At 46.8% G+C, this 14,948-nt stretch overlaps 1 protein-coding gene across 2 annotated transcripts in view; it reads right to left on the reverse strand.

The window, feature by feature from the left end:
* Positions 1–14,211, reverse strand: part of ARHGEF10L (Rho guanine nucleotide exchange factor 10 like) — a 57,142-nt gene extending 42,931 nt beyond the window's left edge. The window contains exons 1-4 of one of the 2 annotated variants that reach the window (XM_063317645.1): positions 13,971–14,211; positions 7,266–7,362; positions 5,587–5,832; positions 4,164–4,191 (exon numbers count right to left, since the gene is read on the reverse strand). In XM_063317645.1, the coding sequence (XP_063173715.1) occupies positions 4,164–4,191; positions 5,587–5,832; positions 7,266–7,302 (311 nt within the window). In that variant the 5' untranslated portion in view covers positions 7,303–7,362; positions 13,971–14,211. Of the gene's footprint in view, positions 1–4,163; positions 4,192–5,586; positions 5,833–7,265; positions 7,528–13,970 lie in introns of those variants that run through there. The other variant, XM_063317646.1, reaches the window with a different exon arrangement.
* Between the last annotated feature and the right edge of the window lie 737 nt (positions 14,212–14,948).

Below are 14,948 nucleotides of genomic sequence, written 5' to 3' on the forward strand. Positions count from 1 at the left end.
AAAAAGAAAAAAGAAAAACAACCTGGTCATTATAACTCTAGGAAAAGTTTCCTAATCTATTATTAAGGCAATATCCATATTGGGTTAATTCAAGGAGAAACACGCCCATTTAAATTCTCTAGAATGCTTGATCAGGCAAGAGGCCAAAACAAAATTAAAAAAAAACAGAGAACGTGGGACCGTGTCTGCAGGGAGAAGTCTCAAGCAAAATCTGACAGGAGGTAGAAGACGCCCAGGCTGGGTTATGTTCGGGTTCAGGTGCACTTTAAAGGTTGTTGCGATTAAGAGTTGAGGGGGGTTCACTGATGCTACAAAACCCCCAATTTTAACCACTTTTTTGATTCAGCGAAACACCCTAAGCAACAGAATCACAGTTTACAGATCCTAATTACGGAGTTTGCTTTGCATGTTGCAATAAACTGAGACCAAGCCACCTAATGTCTCCAGGACAACATAGGAACACAGACCTGGATCCCCTTATTTCTAAAAATATAAAGATCGGCCGCCAAATTCAGATTGGTGTTTTCCCATCCGCTGCCACTGGGGGGCAGAACCGAGCTGCCAGCATCTTCCTGCTTAGTCCCTTCACAGCATCCAAATATTGCAGATTTAACCAGCCCCCTTCCTTTTTTTCTTTCCCATCATTCCCAACAAAGATCCCTCCCCTGTCCTGGAAACCCCCATCCCCAGATGCCAGAATGTGTTCTTCAACATCTGGATTGGTTTCCTAATTCAGGCCTAATCCCACTGCTGCTGGCCAGGACAGACTCTGATGATCAAAAGTTAAGGCCTGGAAATTCACCGCATTTCCCAAAGCAGGATTTGCCTGATTGCCCCCAAAACTCCTCTGTGGGGTGTGCACGCAGCTGGGGAGAAACGGGGGGCCCTCTGTAAGGAACTGATTTTCTAGAGGCAGATAAGACAAAATTCAACAAAAATCAAGCTTTCTGTGGGCAACTCCCTTAATTTTCCACCAAGAAGCCATGTTAAAGATTGCAGGAATAGATGTCTGCATTTCAGCCCGACTAGCAGGTCTAGGGCGTGTTTTAAGTGCTGTTTCAACACCCCCCTGTACTCTGTCCATGTTCAGAGTATGTATGAATAGGGGAAAGAAATAATTTTTTGAAAACCTCATAGGGCCAACTGCAATTCTTGAGTAAAAATTGCTTCAAGAAAAGTGTTAACTAATTCCCAGTGCCCTTATCAGAAAATTCCCACACACATGGATGCAGGTGCATGTATACGCACCAAGACTTTGCTGCTTTAAGGCAAAAATTCACACTCACTCAAGGGCTGCATTCCCCATATCACTAAATCAAATCTCAGGTGGTTTCAGCCATTAAATACATTGAAAGTGGTGTAACTATTCTGACTGAAAACAATGAAGAGAAAAGCTGCCAATGAAGGAAACAGGATTTAGCAGGATGAAGTGTGGTTACAGAAACTCTTAAATTGATTAAACCTGATTATATATCAGTCTAAAACATGTGGCATCTTTTCCCCTTAAAACATCTGCAGGAAATTTTGAAGCAGCTTCTGCCGTACTCCTTATTAAGAACAATACTTAGAAACAGCCAGACTACTCCAGCAGGAACTTAGATTTTAATGGAAAAGTTTACCACGTAATTGTCTCCTTTCCAGCAGTATTTACAGACCAAACACAGTTTATTTATTGAAAAACATTCCCAACCCTTTCTGAAACAGGGTAGGTAACAGGATTATGTAGACATGGAAAAACAAGGGGAAAATTTCCCAGAGGGCAGCTTTGCCCCTCTGCCCCAACCACAGGGCCGAACGCCAACACCCATGATGTCTTGCAGGTAAGAGGCAGGTAAGATGGGGAAGATCAGAAGCTGACAAGTTTGGGAAAGATATTCTAAGAAACCAGTTTTTTTTTACTCCCCAGTCAGCTTAACAAGATACAGGCTGGCTGGATTCCCACAATACACTTACCTGGCTACTGAATTCACCCATTTCCTGCGGTTTCACATTACTCTTCAAGACACAACCTAATTCGATAGATTGAGTCCACCCAAAACAAACAAGCAAACATCCAGATTAAATTCAGCCCAGTTTAGCTTTCGAGGCTTAACAAAGGCGCTCATTTTGAAACTGTCCAGTTCAATGTGCTTTGCAAACCCAGCCAGAGAGTTCACAATGGTGGCTTGTTAAGTTTTGGCTTAGCATGCACGTGTCAACCTCATCAGTGAAGGGAAGTTCCCAATTTTCTTTTGACTTCTGGGTTGGGGAACCAAGCAGGGGTTGAGTAAAGCTGTTGCAGAAACCCAGATGTGGCTAGAGGGCAACAAAGATGCCCTCTGGCCGTTTTTTTTTTCTTAATCATATGGCATGGCAGTTCGGTGTTCATGCTGCTTTTCCTTGCTGGGAAATCCCTGTGAGGTCCAGCAGCCAGAGGTGTAGACTATTTAGCCGTGACAAGCCACGTTGCCCAGGGTGCACCACGAGGAGGCTGGTCTACCTTGCACAGAGTTAGGCTGAGAGGGAGTGACTGGCCCAAGGTCGCCCTGCTGGCTTTCGTGCCTAAAACAGGACTAGAACTCACAGACTCCTGGTTTCTAGCACAGCACCTTAACCACTAGACCAGACTGGCTCTCCCCTCTGCCCGTTATGCGGGTGCTTGCCAGGGCTGGCGGCCATAAACTTGAGGGTCATTTTATTGTAAGCCGCCCAGAGTCCCCCCATAGGGGAGAGATGGGCGGTGAATAAATTTATAAAATAAATATAATAAATAAGAACAGAATAAATTAGCTACGCCAGTTAAAGGAAGAAAAAACTGCAGCCAAACCATATTTCTTAGGACTGCAGCCGCATGATTGTACCTGGCCTTTGAAACACCATGGAGGAGAGATGTATGAAAAAATGCGGCTTAGTGCCATTTATAACTCTTCCCCATTTTTTAAAAAGTACTTTTATGCTACCCTTGCATGTTCAGGCAAGCCTTGTGTCCCTCAAACAAACAAAGTTATGAACCAAGACTGGGGTACCTAGGAGATTCAAAACAAGGACACCACATTCACACGAGCCCTGGAGAGCACCCAAACCCATTCTTTTCACTGGTCAGCCTTTAGCCATTGCTGGCTTTAGCTGTGTCATACAACTAGCAGGCAGGCAGGCAGGAAGAGAGAGGGAGAGAGGGAAGGAGAGAGGAAGAGAGGGAGGGAGGGAGGAAGAGAGAGGAAGGAAGGAAGGGAGGAAGGAAGGAAGAAAGAGAGAGGGAGATAAAGGAGAGAGGAAGGAAGGAAGGTTTGAATGCCAGAAAGGGTATTTTGGCTTATTTGCAAAAGATTAACAGGGCTCTTTTAATACAAGGTGAAATAACTTCCATTTTAGCAAACCACATAGATAGGTTTGCTAAGCACAGCAACAAAAAACAGTAAAATATGCTGCTCTCCACCTTTTATGCCTGTGGCTTAAAATACTTGCAATATGTTTGGGGGGAAAACAATCAGCAACTACTCTATATAATCAAACCTACTGATAAACATTGTCTAGTTTGCAACAGACAGGTAAGCCCTACACCCCAAATAAATATTTTCCAGGTACACTGGAATCTCAACACTCTGTTTTTATTTGCATTTCAGAAGCTACGCCCCTCCATGTGGGCTTTTTCTCTAGAGAAGGGAAGGCCCAAGTCGCCCACCCACTGAACTACCTTCATCTCCCTTACCTGGAGAGAAAAACCCTGTTCAGATACCCATAAATTAAGCTGCTGGACCACTGTGTGAGGGTCCCTGCCATGCAAGCCCAGCGGTCTCAGGTTTCCAAAATTTACCCATCTAGCCTTGGGAAAGAAGGACTTGGAGCCCAGCCTGGGAGAGGAAAGGGAACTTTTAGCATTATTAACCCCAGTGCTGGATCCATGAGGCAGCCTGGGAGGGCAGGGCGCCAACAGCTTTTCCGTAGCTCTCTGACTATGGAGACCCTGGCAGGATTAACCCCCGGCTGCCCTCAGCCCGGAAAGAGGCAGGAGGCGGGCAGCTGCCACACCGCCACACCCGTTCAGAAACTTTGTGTAACCTCCCCACGCCCTGTGATTAACCCAGGGGAGGAAAAAGAGGCAAAGCTGCAGAACTTTACCTCCCAGCTGACATACACCAATTTCCTCTTTTTTTTTTAAAGTGTAAGTACAGCGGGCCACTTACTCGGGCTGTCCCTGCGGGTCACGGCAATCTGTCAGAAAAAGAAAAGAAACTCCGTCAGTTGGCCTGCGAGAAGCTCGTCAGAATGAAGGGCGGCCTTCTCCGTCCTTCAGCCCATCCACCTGTTGGCTTCGGGGACCGCCGGGATCTGGAACCCGGTAGCATGTCCAGCATCTATCAGCTCGTACAGGGGCCCTTCTATAGCGCACCAACTTGGAAAACGCTTTGGAATTGTATTCTGTTTGGGATATATTGTGATTTAGAATCAGATGATGTGTGGAAAGGAGAAGGAGGGAGGGAGGGAGGGAGGAAGGAGAGATAGAAAGGAGAAAGAGGAAGGGAGGGAGGGAAGGATAGAAAGGAGAAAGAGGAAGGGAGGGAGGAAGGAGAGAGAGATAGAAAGGAGAAAGAGGAAGGGAGGGAGGGAAGGAAGGATAGAAAGGAGAAAGAGGAAGGGAAGGACGGAAGGAGAGATAGAAAGGAGGAAGGCAGGCAGGCAGGCTTGCTTTATATAATAATAAGAAAATAATAAATAATAATAATAAAAACCTTGGACAGCCCTTAGAAAATCTGCACGTTGACAAAGCTTCACCTGCCAATTAGAAAAGGCCACATGGCTTGGATCCACACACCTACTACGCTGATACATTAGATATCTGAGGTTCTTGGGAAGAACTCAATGCGAATGAAGCTCAACGCCAGCTAAGGAACCGGCCGCTGTGATTTCACATTGTTGTGTATATAATAATAATAGTAAAAGCAATAATAATAATAATAATAATAATAGATACCCAGTAGAACGAAGGTCCTAAACAGAAACCTGTGGGGAAGGGGGCTGCATTGCCCCTTGCAAATCTGCAGGACCATGCCTGCCTACGTACAAGCAAGCCTCACTGTGTTCATTGGGCTTCCTTCCCAGGTAAGTACATACAGAGTCAAGGCAAAAAAAGTTTTTAAAAATGTGAATTAAGACAAGGGAGGGAAAGGCAAGGAACAGGAATGAAGAGGAACAAGCTTAGGAAGAAAAACCACAGGAACCTATTTCAAAGCAGGCAGGTGAAGGGGATGGGAAATAATAAGATTTTTTTTAAACTAGAAAGCAGCAAAAGGTTTTTCTAGGTCTGTAGACCAACAAGTGGGGAAAAGGCTTTGAAGACCCGGTTCTGTGCCCGAGCTTTGGGGCCCTGGGCGTGGGATAGAACCCATTTCTTGGCTGGGTGGGGGCATTTTATGATTCCCCAGCTGCTGTGTGCTTTATTTCTTTTTTTAATTTTAATATTTGTATTAACCTTGGGAGCTGCCCAGAGTCATGCCCTTGAGACAGGCGGCTGCACAAACGGATTAAACCAAAAAGTAAAAGCTTATTGGGGGGCGGAAAAGGGCTGAGCCCGGTTTGAATGCTCGCCTCTCCCCTGCCCACTCTTACCAAGATGGGCACCAGAGTCGGAGGACGTCAAGGGGACCCGATCCTCGAGGAGCGCCTCTTCCGCCTCCCAGGCCCCCAGGGGCTCCAGGTCATCGCTGATGCTGGACCTTCGCCTCGGGGGAGGGTCCTGCAGTGCCCCCTTGGTGCCCAGCTCCGTCCTGGCATTGCTCACCACGAGCCTGGTGGTGTCTTCTTCCTCACTGTCTTCAAAATCAAAGGCTTCCCCGCCATTATCCCCCTCGCTCCCTGAACAGGTGGGAAACAGCAGTGAATTGGGGCAGAAGAGGAAATGGCCCTCCGCAAACAGTCTTAAAAACAGGGCTACCATCCAGGGGTCCCAGAGGTGGGATTACCCGTTCTGAGCCACATCCAGGGACTCCGGCAGAGACACCACATTGCCATCCGTGGCTGGCTGCGGAGCTGCTAGCAAATCACAATAAAACCTTCGGCAGACTCTCTAGCCACAATCCGAAGGCTAAACGTTAGGGATGCTGAAATGACAGTCAGCAGTGCCTGCAGTCCCATCTTTAAAGATTTGTAGTAAAATTGGAGGTTGAGCAAAACAAACCAGGTTCAGACCTTTGGCTGCTTGGCTAAATGTTCCTCTGGACCTGGCTTATAATGTGAATTGATGATCTATTTTATTAGTTGGTAGTATATTATTGTATTTCTTTGTTTTTGTCCTTTTAAATTTTGCTGGTCACTGACCGAATGAATATTATTGATTGATTGATATTGAGGATACCCATTTCAACAGCCTTCTGTTTCTTCCTGGCCCCTTTTTTTACCTTCCTGTTTATAAACACTTTCTTCTAAACCACTATTTTTATTGCAATGCATATGTCTGTCTGGTTCCTCAGGCTCTTCATCAAATAAATAAACTAAACCAATTTAGGGACACCAAAGAGGGGGGGAAAAAGACAGAGAATCTTCAATAAGATTAGTAAAATTACAGATCCTCACGGCCTTATAAAGCTAAATCAGTTCGGTGTTATAATGATTGATTTAGAGATGGGGTTGGCTGGTCTGGATCTAAAAGCACAGGAGCCAGACTTATGAGTAGAGGTTGACAGCTCCAGAAACAGGTGCACGCAACACAACGTATTTATTTCAAATGTGTGTTTTTTCTCTCTCTTCTGGGCCCCCCTTTCTCTAGGTCAGCTTGGCGCACAGGAATGAAACGTCCTTGCGCAGGGTCTGGTTTCGGCTTGCTCCCGATTTAGACCAAGTCCAGCTGCCCAAAGACCAGGGATTAATGCTGAAGGGGTAAACATTGTCACCGACTTGTGCTGGTAAAAGTCTCCGTTGAACCTTTTGGAGGAAAATCAACGTTTAAAATATGTTTCAAATTGGAACTTCTCGGCAAGACTTACTCAGGGTGGAAGCATGCAAAGAGGGGGAATTTTTTAGCCCCCTCCATCAGGAACTACAGAAAGGCAGTCTAAAAATTCAAGGAAGGAAAACGTCAAAAACCTGCTCATTTTTCCGTCCAGCAACAATGAGGTCTAGACGCTTGCTCTACATTTATATGCAAGTTGACTTTCCTGCAACGGTGGAGTATGGGTGGAAAGAGATATTTTATATTGCTGCACATTTCAGGCCCTTGCACTAACACCCAGCAGCCTCTTTGCCTCTGATTTTTGCAGGAACACCAGCCGCTGCCTTGCGGGTGACGGTACCTAGAGAAGCCCTTGGGGGTGGCTCGGAAGAGGTCATCTCTGTCTGTCTCCCACACTTTCTCGGGCGTCTGTCCTGGTTCCTTCCCCTGCCGTTTCCCTAGGGAGAAAAGTAGATGAAATGTGTTCAGCAGGGACTCTGCTCTCCTAGCAAATGTTTCCCCTTGCACCTTGTCCTCATTTAACACTTCTTCTTTCTAGAAAATAATTTGCAGGGGAATTTGCAAGGGTCAGGGGACAATGCCCAATGCATGCACGGAATTAACTAAAAAGCAGGGGCAGCTGATGGCGTCACTGCGTTTTTTTCCTCTGGGCCTGCGAGGGCTAAAAACGTGCATTTTGCTTTTCAAATTTTCTGCCTATGGCAATTCATGCATATGTCCTATAGCCTCACGCTTGGTGATTTTCCCTCCTGAGGTTGTATCTGGCCTTAGGGCTGTAATAAACTTGATTTAATTTGAGAATATCCTTAGGTTTCCTTCAGAGTCTTGTTAAAGTTTAGCCGAAGAGGAAAGATGGTGGGTGGGGAGGAGAAAAATGAAATCCAAAATGATACTGGGTTTCTAGCTAACACGATTTTTTGCTCAGTGACTGATCGCTCAAAATAGAGAGAGAGAGAGAGAGAAAAAGAAAGAGAGATGATAGATGAAAGATCAATGATAGATGAAAGATCAATGATGGATGGATGGATGGTAGATAGATGATAGATAGGATATATAACAATAAACATAAGAGGGAATGTTGTTTTAATTCATTTTGGGCTCATGGGGGAGGACCTCTGAGCAAAATGCACTCATCCACATTTGTTCTAGTTTTAGAGAAGCAGACGAAGCTGGCTAGTCATCACTCTGGTCCTCATTGAGGCCGTTCCAGAAAGGGCTGCAGTGGTGCAGAGCTGTGACGGTGGAACAAAGGGTTGGTTCAGCTGGAGAGATGCCCAGCTCAGACATCAGCTCGGTCCCTGGTCTTGAGCCCTCTTGAGGCAGCGCCAAATCTGCCATTCTTGGAGAGGCACAAGAAGGTGGATGGACGGATCTTGGCGCAGCATTCGTGGCTTGGGGCAGGCATCCCCCTCCCCGATCCTCGGCCTTCCTGTGCCAACGCCGGGGAGTGGCTGAGGAGATGTGCCATCGCCAGGGCCAACATATGGCGAAACCCAGCAAGCTGAAAAAACGTGTCTGACTTCTCTTGTCTTTATCAGCTTCGGCAACCGCGTTAACACGATTGCCCTAAAGTGACAAAACACTTCCCGTCTTGAACACAAGACGTGTGCGACGCAAGAGCAATTAGCCCGTTTGCTGGCGGAGGGCAGATAAATCAGTCTCCTCGTTTTCTCCCATCGCAGACCTGCTCGCAGGAACCAGATGGCGGTTAAAGAAAGGGAGAAACACGGCTTGCTGCAGAGGAAATCGGTCGGGGGGCATCCATCTGGCACTTGTCAAGCCAAAAGGCTTTCCGACGCCTCCCCGCCGCGAGGCGGCTTTGGAGGTACTCAGCCCGGGTGGCACAAGGGCTCAGCGACTGTCTTCACAAACCACATCAGTTCCAGCTGGGGCGTTTTCGCTTTGCTTTGCGGCAATGCAACCATTTGGTTTGCACGTGGTTCCAGATGTCACCTGCTGAAGCATGTTGGGGTACCAGCAAAATGTTTTTTTGCAACCGAAATCTCAAATTCTTCCACGCCATCCCAATTCAGGAAAGGCAGCAGGGGGCTTAACGCTTGTGGTCACTTGGCACCAGAAAGGCAACCCCTGCCCTTGGCAGACAGGCTTTCCCCCCAAGTTTTGGGGGAATTCTGGTGCCCTGCGAAGACACGGCTGCCAGGCTGGGGATGAGGGGGCCTGTAGTCCAACCCGGCTGGGAGAGTACTCCACCACCTTTTGCCTCCATTACGCAGGTGTTTAATTTGGTGTTGTTTCAGGGAGACAACGCCTGATCACACCCTGATGGTTGCCGGAGAATCTGCCAAGAATGTCTAAGGTCAACCTTTGCTTGGAGCAATTTGGCTTGTGTGTGTGTGTGTGGTTACTGGAGAGCAGAGTTCAAAATTGCACAATCCTCAATCCTGGTCATCATCAGCCAAACTGGGTGGGGAAAAAAGAACAAAAACTGATAGGAGGGCTGGGAGGTCCATACATACAAGCTGCTTTTCTGGCTCAGAGGACGATGTAAACCAGCCTCCTGTTTGCCGTGGGGTCCAACCTCTCAGCATCTGGAGACCCCATGAGAAAGATGTGAACTCCTTGCTTTGAAGGAGAGCTTTGACGGTAGAACAGGAAAATCTCTAGATCTCTGCGCTTTAGAGGACCAGTTGCAATCTGAATACTCCGATAAAAGGGCAGTTAACCTAACAAAGAATGTAAGATACTCTCCTGGGGCCAAGTCGAAATTTTTTTGCTTTTTCTGTTACCACCAAAAACTGGCTGCAGTTTTACAGATGCTCGAGTTTCCTGCTTTTTTCCTCCTCCTCTCCAACTCCCTCTCCTCTTGTGCCATATCTTTAGCAAAGCTGAAAGCATGGATTACATGGGAAATTTTGTGGGCTGAACAGCATTATTTGACACAATATAGAGCAGTTTAACTCTGAGGGCATCAGAGCTTCTTATCTGCTTGTGACTTCCCAAAGAGTGGCTGGAAACAGGGCACATTCCATCGTTTTAAGGCTTAATTCTTTTAAGAGGTTTGTCATCCCACCCAAAGAACTTTAAATATACTCATTAAATATACTGTTATTTAAATACTGCAGGTGAGACATAAACTCGATAGACCTGGGAAAGCTCATTTTAGGACTTCTAACCATTTGTAAAAAGCTAAGCCTTGCTGAAGAAGGAAGGAAGGGAGGGGAAGGGGAAGGGAGGAAGGAGATAAATTAATTTTTGGCTTGGATTTCAGACCCAGAAGGATGCCTGAGACAAGGACTGTAAAAAGGCTCAAGGGTGCCTCTGAGCATGTGCAGCTACCAAATTGCCCTGCCACTGGTGACCCAGATTTAGAATTCTGAGTTTAGAAAATGGGGAGGGAAGACGTGGGTAGTGGGAAAATCTGAATATCAGCCAGATGAAAGGAAGGTGGCTCTTTCAGAACTGCACAGAATAAAAAAAGGTCAAAAGGTAGAGCAGATGGAGCTGGGTGAGAAAAGGAAGGTAATCTTTGCCTGCAGGTGATTTCCACACCGTTTCCTCTGGCCAGCTCAAACAGATCTTGCTTTGGCCAAACGTCCATTCATCCACAAGGGCCGCCCTTCAGCCCTTCCGCTTCCTTTTCTCTGCGGATCTTCCTTTAGTTTTTAATCTCTAAGGTGGTGCCTCCCTGACGTGTGCTCTGCCCCAACTTGCCAATTTTCAACAAGAAGGTGCCTTCTCTTCCCAAATGCTGCAATATTTGGCCACAGTGGGCAGGAAGAGATCTGTGTTGACCCAAGTATGGGCACCCCCAGCAGCTGGTGTAAAAAAACACATCTTGCTCTAGGATGCTAAAACCTTCTGCACTCCTTTGCCCAGGAAGATGCCCTCTGCGTGGGTCAGGAAGCACGTGTCCAGCAGGACCCCTCAACTCCAATCCCATGCACGTTTACATGGGAGTAAATTCCACTGGACATCCTATTATTTCTTAATAGAAAAACATGCATAGGGTCCCTCGGCACTCAGCCGGGCTCCTGTTTTCAGCACTCAATGCCCAGGTGTAAACAGCAGGCGTAGCCATGATGATTTTAACGCCCCCTCTTCCGCAAAAGGGATTTCGTGGCCCTTGACATAAACATCCCAGTGTAATACAGTCGGAAAGTGATGATAAAAATGAGTGTGAATACATTTGAAAAAGCAGTGGCTTTTTCACGTTTCAAAATGTGGGTTGTGCACACCTCCAGGTAGCTGCTAGAATGCGCCTTGTATTTATATATTTCACCGTTTTTATAGCGCACCCAAATCAAAGACCCTGGGCTGGTTAACAGGAAGATTATGCTTGTTTGCAAAAGTCACATCAAGGGTTTGGTTTAAGCAGACCCCTCTTCAGTGGCTAAACTCACAAACTATGCTACAATTCAGTGTTTCTCAAACTTGGCAACTTTAAGACAGGAGGGCTTCAATTCCCAGAATTCCCCAGCCAGCATTGCTGGGGAATTCTGGGAATTGAAGCCCTCCTGTCTTAAACTTTAAAGCCCTCTTGTCTTCAAGAATTCTGCTTAAATTCTGGGAATTGAAGCCCTCCTGTCTTAAACTTTAAAGCCCTCTTGTCTTAAAGTTGCCAAGTTTGACAAGCACTGCTTATTTGAATAAGCCACATGCCTTGTGTTAAACCATAAGCAAACTCTGGTGGATGAGTTCACACAACCCACCGCTAAGCCAGAATCAGTGGGTAAGTTAGCCCCTCTATTGGGTCAGCCTTCACCAGTATCCCCCAGTCACTTTGCCCTTAGACTGGTCCATCCAGACTGGGGAAGCCAGCACTGAAAAAAAATCAGAAATTCCTTCCTGCTTTGCACTGCACTGCATTTCTCTTTCCCTCCATTCCTCCCACGAAGCCAGGCGGAATTATTTCCTGTTCAAATCAACTGTTTAGATAAATGAAAATGTTGTGTCTTGTGGTAGGAACGGATATCATTTGTAAACACAATCAGTAAACCAGCTGTGGATTATGCCAGCTAAGCCAGCCTTGCACCCTGGTTTTTGAATGGGCTTCTTTCGTTAACTATTGACATTATTTGTTAATATTGTTAGTATTAACAGTAGCTCCTGGGCTAGACACCGTAGGATGCCATTGTTAAACAACCGTGGAAACAGAAACATTGAAACTGATTCACGTGGATTGTGCAAAAGGGGTGTGCAGAGCCAAAGAGGCGGTTATGTTTGTTCACACCATGCTAAACCATAGTCCAGTGCAATGTCCAGACCAGGCTCCTGAACTTCTTTACAAGGGTATCTCTGGACTGGAAGACCCCAGACCCATGCCGCCTTTCTGCGCTGCTGGATGTTCGCATCGTACCCAATAAGGAAGCACTGGCCATTATTCGTTATTTAAGAAACTTAACATTATTGGCAAGTGATCACGTTCTTACAGGTGTGCCCAGAAATAAACGCAGAATTACGTTCCCATTTGGCACTTACACAACAGAACGTTAAGAATCCAGGCATATATGTAAGTGTCGTTGCCTCAGAATAGCCTATCGTACTAAAACTGAGAAGATGGAGCAATAGATGGTTTCTATGGTTAGATTTAAAAATACTGGTTCCATATTAACAGTTGATGGGTACAATTTTAGTTTCTACAAATGTCACTCGCTCGCTCTCTATTTTTTTTCTCCTGATTTTATTAGCACTGCTATATTTTTGGTTGTACTTTATCTTATCTTCTGGTTGTTCTATTTACATACATACATACATACATAGAACAACCAGAATAAAAAATAAAATAATATAAATAAAACAAAACAAAATATATTTTAAAAAGAGAATTACTTTCAGGGAAATGTATGTAGGATTGCATCTCCTTAACGACCGGAGAATCAAAAGCAGGCATGCAAAGATATTTTGGGAAATCTGGAAGAACATCCCCCAAGTCCTGTTTCAATCACACACAGACACACACACAGCTCTCCACTCTCCACAATACCCCTCCCCTAGGCATGCAAAACCCTGTTCAGATTGATTCATTTGGCTGAAAGGTAATTCTGCAATAAATCTCTCGGTCTTTTTAAGGGCCGATGGGAACGCCACCCTCAAAAAGGGCTGAGGGCAGCCTAAGAGCCACCCAGAGTCACTAGTCTGAGATGGGCGGCAATATAAATTGAATAAACAAACAAATAAATAATAGCAAAGTCTGGTCCCATGTATTTGGTATCGGAATTAAGATAATGACTTCCTGCCTCGCAAAAGCTTTGCAACGCCAGCGTGAGATTATCCCTTTGGTTTTGCTGATTTTGTTTAAGCTTAAAACAGAATGGTCATTAATTTGACTCCATTATTTTAACCCCACGCTCTGCATTTTCTCCTCTATGTTTTTTGGGGCCTGGGGACGCCTGTCCAAAGAAGAGGATATTTGTGGGTGCCGAAGGGGGTCGTTTCTTGTTTATCTTAGAGGTAAACCCAAGGAACCAGTTTGGTATCTCTTGAGGCTGTAGATCTTCCCTCAGTGTCAAAAATGCACACCTGTGCCATTCCCGAGTTGGCAAACGGATGCACATTTTCGCCTTCCGTCCCTTCCCACCCAATTCCAAGATGGGATTTATTTACACCCCGGCGTGGTTATATATAAACCATTCCCTTGTCAGGACCAGGCTATTTATGCTGGCCACAGAAAGTTCTCCTGTGTCTGTTTGGCATTTAGGACACTTTATATGGCATGCCCACTGACCTTGCCCCCTCACCCACTCCCACTGGCAAACCTGGCTTTATGAACTGTGCTATTCCTAAATTCCGCTTTTTATACAATACCACCGAGCGACGTGATTATTGCAATTCTAAGGACGTTTTCTTCCCCAGCCTCTTCGGCAGCGTGAAAAGTTTTGCTTTTCAGATACTTACCCCAGTCTGAAAACTAGAAGTGGGCAAGGATTTGAAAGAAAAGGAATGCCAAGGAAATAGGGTGGCATCACAGAAACTTGGGGGGAAGGGAAGGGTGGCCAGCTGCTGTGCCCAGAAAGATGCCCTTCGGCCACAGCACACCCAGCGCAACCCTGAAAAGCCAACCAGCCCGCAGGGGCCGTCCACTCACCCTGCTGCTCGGACCCCTGGCTCTGTGGCACTGTTACCGGGACCCGGCCAAGAACAGCTGCATGATGTGGCTTAGAAATCCAGCTCCTCCGGCTCTCCTCTGGCCGGCTCTGGTGCGCAAGAGCCTTGCTGGTGCGTGGGGCTTCCCCGTTAGGTCTTCTCTCTTGTGCCAGGCAGTGGTCCTCCCATCCTGGGAGCAGGACCTAGGCCGCGGCTGAGCCCGCCAGACGGATCCTGGCCCGCTGCGCTCGGCCAGGAGGGGAGGGAGCAACGAGGCTGCCTCGGAGAGGGTTCGCCCGCTCCCCACCCCCTGCCCGCTCAGTCAATAGGAGCCCTGCCATGCGCTGCCGGAGCATCCAATGGTAGCCCGGCCTGTCCCTCCGGCCCAGCAGCCCTCCGGCCGGCCGTGACCAGGCGGAGGAGGGGAGCAGGGCCGAGGGAAGTCGGTGGCAGCCCCACGTCACCGGCTGAAGATGGGAGATTCCTGCACGGACCCTGCATTCCCTTCCCTTCCCTCTCCTTCCTTCCTTCCTCTTCCGTTCCTTCATCCTTCCTTCCTTTCTCTCTTCCTTCTCCTTGTTCTTCCCTTCCTTCCTTCCTCTCTTTCCTCTTCTTTTCCTTCCCTTCATGCTTTCTTCCTCCCTTCCCTTCATCCTTCCTTCCTCTCCTTTCTTCCCTTTCTTTCTCTTCCTTCCTTCCCCTTCTCCTTCTTCTTCTTCCCTTCCTTCCTCTCTCTCTCCTTCCTTCTTCTTCTTTTCCTTTCTTCCTTCTCCTTCTCTTCCTTTCCTCCTTCCTTCCTTCCTCTTCCGTTCCTTCATCCTTCCTTCCTTTCTCTCTTCCTTCTCCTTCTTCTTCCCTTCCTTCCTTCCTTCTTTCCTCTTCTTTTCCTTCCCTTCATACTTTCTTCCTCCCTTCCCTTCATCCTTCCTTCCTCCTCCTTTCTTCCCTTTCTTTCTCTCTTCCTTCCTTCCCCTTCTCC

This window comes from Candoia aspera, chromosome 18 (genome assembly GCF_035149785.1).
Source record: "Candoia aspera isolate rCanAsp1 chromosome 18, rCanAsp1.hap2, whole genome shotgun sequence".
Classification (NCBI taxonomy): domain Eukaryota; kingdom Metazoa; phylum Chordata; class Lepidosauria; order Squamata; family Boidae; genus Candoia; species Candoia aspera.